Below are 6257 nucleotides of genomic sequence, written 5' to 3'. Positions count from 1 at the left end.
CTGATTTTGAAAGTACATCCTTTATTAGATTATTCATGACCAGACCTGCAAATGATATTGATAAACATCCCCCCATAGGAACTCCAAAAAGCTGTATATATATTTGACCTGGGCAGAATAGCCTGTATAGAGTTTTTTAAAAGGGTTAAATGTCTAATAGTAAATTAAGGTAAGGTAAATTATAAATAATAATGTTAAATAATTGAATTGATTGTAGGATCATACAAATAATGGAAACTTTTGTAATAGATGTCCCTGAGGATGGCTGAATTGGCCGAAGCGTTGGACGTGTAAATGAAATAAATGTTTTGAGACTAAAATTTGGATAGTGTGTTGAATTATTTTTTAAAATATTTATTAAAATATTTGTTAATTACAATGTTCTTCAAATCAACCCCCGAGTCACTTTATATCAACAATATTCTCTTTAAAAAACTAAGTTCCAAGTGATTATTTCAACACTTTATAACATAAACCATAAAGAAAGCTGCTGATGCCAAAAATTTAAAAAAAAAAACAAAAAAGAAAAAAAAAACAGTTACTGTTTTACTACCGAACGCCTCATCATATAATAAAACTATTTAAAATTTTCTAAAAAAAAAATATTTTGCTACAAGCATATAATATTTAACAATGGTGAATTGAAATGATCACAAAATGAACTCATAATTGTTTGTTTTTTTCTCTGAAATAATCAAGTCATCATTTGAGAGTTAATATTGCGAAGAGCGTTCTGGGAACTTATTGAAAACCTGATTTATAGTTAAGTCCACTTTTATCTGAATGATGTATTGGACGACATGCAAATAACAATACCTGCCTGGCTTATCTGCATCAAACTGATATACGATATACTGCCGCATGCTAAATATTGAGCGGGGATCCAACCGGCCCCCCCATCGCCAATAAATCGACACTTGACGGCCTGATCGAGAAGATGAATCAACTATAATCCATTCGACTGGCGGCTCAACGGATGCCCAAGAGTCAGGAGATACGCCAATTGATTTATAGGTGAGAATACTTTACTATATTACAGAACAGGGGCGAATATAATAGTAGTTATTATAAATGGCAAATAATTATTTATTTTATATTTTAAGTAAAATTTGGAATAGACAAAATGTTATAAATCATTTATCACTGTCATTCAGGAGTACTTGTAGGTATGTTTAACTCGATCGTTTTCATTTTATAACAATAGTTATTTTGGGAGGGAACATATACCCCATCAACACCTTGTCTCTATCCCACGTAGATTCACCGCAATTAAATATAATTGTCCTGGGAAACCCAACCTCAACCCGAAGACTGAAGCCCAGACTGCTGCAGGACATTCTTTTATAAATTTTTAATAAATATAAAAATAATTCATAGTCACACTACCTCTATTTACTTACTAGTATTATTCGTTTTATTTATTCATTATTTTTTTTTTTTTTCTCTTCCCTTTTTCAAATTAACTTGTTTCTTTTTACTATTAGAAGACAATTGTTTGTTTTATTTAAGTGTTCCAATATCATTGGTTTTTGTTAATTATTTTACTTTCCTCTTTTATTAAGAAGCATTATTCTTATCTATTTATTTTATTATTATTATTTTTTTCTTTTAATAAGAACATATTATATAGTTAGAGGTGTCATTTGTATGATTATACCCCCTCATAACATATAAAATATATATAATATAAGTTATATCAACCATGTAAGGTCCACCAGGCCGATCTGGTATAAAAATAAAATAAAATAAATAAAGATATAATTGTAATTGACAATGTATTTATATACATTGTGGACCGGTATAATTTGATTAATAATAAAATACATAAATAAAAATTAAAAATCGTCCCCACCTACTCTTGGCGGCAACTCAGTAAGTTTCTCTATCTTTTTAGAAATACTTCTCTTCTTTCTTGCTGTCAACATTTTTTTCACTATTTATTTATTTATTAATTATTACTTACTTATAATGTTAATTTCAGTTACTCATTATTTACATTTTCTTCTGCATATTTCATTATGTTTATTTCTTTATTTACAGGAACACTGTCGGATTTTTAATAACTTTTTTTATCATTTGTTTTGTATAAATTTTAAGTCTATAATATTATATTTTTATCTTCTATTAGTATTAACTACTATCTACTCAATTTATTGTTATATACGTATCCAAGTTTGCTTGTTATTATTTTGTTTTTATTTTTCTCTGAATTATGGCTATCTCGTTTTTTTTTTTTTCAGTCCTGATGAAAGCCTGAAATCTGAAATTCAGGTCGAAATGTTGGCACAAATAAATAAGTTTTACTTATTTGTGAGTCTCTATCTCAAATCAATCTACGGCTAATTTAACACCTCATTAGTTATCAATTTAGTTGGTTAAGTATAGGTTTTTTTTTCACATCAATGCTGTATCTAAAATGATTTTTACACAGTTATGACATGCAATATTCATTAGAAATAAACTAAGTATAGTTGAGTCAAAATATACCTACTAGTACTAATACTCCTGAATTACTAAAGAAACTGAACAGTACTAAGATACATGATAAATGTTTTTTAATATTTTGTCTATTGTTATAATATAGTTAATTTAAAATTAAAATAAATAATAAATTACCATTTATAATTCATTTCCTTTTATTATAGGGCATGGACACTACAATAATTCTAAAAAAGCAATGAATTTAGAAAAAGTGTCGGGGAAACAGAATTATTTACGTTAGGTAAGACAAACCGAACATTTTGAAAAGTATTAATTTTTTTTATTTCTCCCCTGAACTACAGCTGCCTCTTATGATTCCGACAGTCATATAAAGAATACAAATTTTGGACTTCAATAATAACTAACAGAGAATATGCGTTACCTTACTTAATAATATCAAGGGAGCACCTGCACCACTGAGGGTTCAATAACTCAATCATCAGACTCTGTTTACACAAGCTGTTGCTTATATATAAGCTCCAATTAGCATTAACCATCATCACTCCAAGACTTCGTGGGAAATCAATCATCTCTAAGATTAAACAAGGTTATAGGATTTCAAAATAGAATTGAAATCGTGGATATCGTCAAGATTACTTTTCTTTAGGGTTTTTTGGGGATCAAAAATAGTGTAAATCTGAATTATATACACATTTCTAATAGGTTCCTATGAGGAACCAACCATCAATAATCAAATTATATTGCAAGAATCTTTATAAGAATCAATGACTTCTAGCTATGATAGTGGTATTCTTGTTAATCTATTCTCTATGAATTTTTCCAGTTGTCTTGTTTGTACCAGTAGGTGTTTCCAGATTAAATTAAGTCTTATTTGCCCAAGTTTACTTTATAAAACTAAACAGGATATAAGGATAATTCTTATTTGTTAAACTTGTTAAAATTATTTATTGATTAAATATTCAAATTTAATACTAATAGATGCATTATTCAACTTTAGTTATGATATACTTAAATGCAGCCACACAATTCGCAATCAGATTTTAAAAAAAAAATATGAATAATTATAAAAACATGTATCTTTCCTAACTGGAAAGGAAATACAGTAAGGTAGATTGTAACCTTTGCCTGTAGTTTTTAATTGGTGCGACGGTAGTGTAATGTATGCTTTGACCTAGAATCTTAAGCCATCTGAAACAGTGAACTTCTCCCATTTTCTTTCAAGACCCCTATCGCACTCTATCACTCATGATGAACTTGTACAGACCTGATTTTATTTGTTTGCCCTCTTGTTGGCCATTAGTTATTTACTTTATTTTTATTACCCTTTTCCTGGACATTTCTGATATCTGGGTGGGTTATCTAAAGGTAAACAACCTATTCCAGTTATGGTGGAGGGGGTAAAGTTCATTTCGTGGGACCACCAAAAAATAAAAGTCAACCCACCCAGGCCGGATTCAGAATGGTGTCCTTGCATACATGAGGTTACTAAGGCAAGGCCTCAATTCCCTCAGCTACAACGCCTCTGTACAGACCAAACAATTCCCCATTCGTCTCGCACCACAGCTGTATATGTCTTCCATTCTCGATATTTAAAGTACATTCCTGATCAAAATTAACGTTTGATTTCTCAGTTTTACAGCAGTTGCTTCCAAGTAAACACTCGTTTTTACAAAAGGTTTTAAGTTTTAGATTTGAATTTGTTTAAACTTCCATTTATGGCCCCCTACAAGGCATTTAACCGAGTATAGATCTGCAATGGCCTTGAACTTCTCAACTATTGGTAGGGCCCTCCAGCAGTTCCCAGAGACCGGCATGCATCCGTGGAGGTATGAACAAGGACTGTAAGAGCTACAACCAAAAAGAATGATCGATTCTTGCGCCTAAAGGATCTAAAGGCTCAATCATGTTCTGGGCTATTGTCACGATGGAGGCTCTCACAGAGTTAGTAATTGTTCGAGAACGATCTTTGAATGCAACAAGTTATACGGAAGAAGACCTACATAATCCTGTAGTATCTTTTGCTAAAAACTTTGGAGAAGGTTTTTTATTTATCCAACATAATGCAAGACTATGTTGCATAAATAAAATAATTGGTGCTATTGTAGTGTAATGTATGCTTTAACCTGGGATCTTAAGCCATATAAAACAGTGAACTTCTCTCGTTTTCTTTCCATACCCCTATCACACTCTGTCATTCACGATGAACTTGTACAGACCGGATTTTTTTTTTTTTTTTACCCCCTCCCCTCTTGGTTATTGGTTATTTACTTTATTTTTATTAACCCATTAACATAAGATTTTTTTGTAAAAGAAATAACTAGTTTAAATTAGAAAGACATGTTAATCGTAGTTGATCAATATTGTTAATCGTCTTTTCTTTACCTGTGGTTGTGACGTCCACGCAACTGACTGCCTTGTCCTCTAACTTGATCATGTCGATGAGGTCCCCAACGGTGTTCCCCAAGGGCTTCAGGGTGAAAAGGCATCGCTGCCTGGAGGTGGGTAGCGGAATCAGCACTTGTGGCAGCCCTCGTCTGTACTCAACTTTGACTATTCCTGCAAAAAAAATGTTAAATTTAGCAGCTACTAATTAAAAATTCATACGCCTAGCCAACATTTATTAGAAAAAAATACACTATTTTTCACAAACTACCTTACATGTATTCCGAAAACAATCTTCCACATTGGAGCGCGGTTATGTACTGCACGGGAGTCTTCCTCGATGTTGAACAAGCTTTTGATCGAGTTTGGCATCCAGGCCTGGTCTATAAACTTCGTCACTTCCTACCCCCTACACATTTCCTTATAATCCACTCCTACCTCACTGATAGAACCTTTAAAGTAAATCATAACCTAGCCTACTCATCTCTCTTTTCTCAGTCCGCCGATGTTCCCCCAGGTAGTGTCTTAGGTCCCATTCTTTATACGGTTTATACAGCTGACATCCCAACCCACCCTAACACAGTCCTAACAACATACGCTGATGATACATGTATACTTTTTGTAAACAACGACCCAACTAATGCATCACAAACACTACAGACACACATAACATCTATTGAAGAATGGTGTTAAAACTGGAGAACCAAAATAAATTCTGACAAATCCCACCAGATCACCTTTACTCTCCGTCGTAAACCTCTGCCCTCCTGTCCTACAGTATCCTTTCTAAATACACCACTAATGCCTGTTGAACAGATTCGATACTTAGGACTCCATCTTGACAAGAGACTTACTTGGAATCCACACACAAGACTGAAACGACAAGAAACTGCTCGTAGATTCCGATTGCTACAACACTTACTTGACAAACGCTCTAAACTTCCCATTCACTACAAAAAATTAGTATACATTACGATAATCAGACCAATTTGGACATATGGAATTGAGCTCTAGGGCTCCACCAAACCATCAAATTCCTCCCGCATCCAATCCAAAATCCTACGTAAATTCCTTCATGCTCCTTATTACGTTACAAATAACCTCATCCACAAAGACCTTAAAATCCCATTCGTTGCAGAATTGGCCCAAAACAGATATGCGTCTTTCATTCCAAACTCCTTAACCATCTTGACCCATTAATTCTTAATCTTTCATCCTTAACAATCCCTGATAATCCTACGAGGCGTCTGAAAAGAAGATGGCCACGGGACCTTCTAATTTAAATTAATGTTTGGAGTACCACCAACGGGTGGTTCCTTCCCAAGATTTTCAAGTGCATATGAGACATATAACATATTTACTTATTGTATTACTGTTACAAAACAGCACACTACAGAAGATATGTCGAGGGACATCTCTTGAAAGACGTAACA

General features: G+C 33.0%; 1 protein-coding gene across 11 annotated transcripts in view; it reads right to left on the bottom strand.

Moving 5' to 3' along the window:
- The window catches only part of MCU (mitochondrial calcium uniporter), a 516099-nt gene that overhangs the window by 32573 nt on the left and 477269 nt on the right, over nucleotides 1–6257 (bottom strand). For all 11 annotated transcript variants that reach the window (XM_067053485.1, XM_067053353.1, XM_067053456.1 and 8 more), the window contains one exon: nucleotides 4825–4998. In XM_067053485.1, coding sequence (XP_066909586.1) covers nucleotides 4825–4998 — 174 coding nt within the window. The remainder of the gene's footprint in view (nucleotides 1–4824; nucleotides 4999–6257) is intronic.

Source organism: Halyomorpha halys, unplaced genomic scaffold (genome assembly GCF_000696795.3).
Source record: "Halyomorpha halys isolate HHAL.00 unplaced genomic scaffold, Hhal_1.1 Scaffold169.1, whole genome shotgun sequence".
Lineage (NCBI taxonomy): Eukaryota > Metazoa > Arthropoda > Insecta > Hemiptera > Pentatomidae > Halyomorpha > Halyomorpha halys.
The sequence above is the reverse complement of the archived record's forward strand: the minus strand, read 5'-3'. Positions and strand labels throughout refer to the sequence as shown.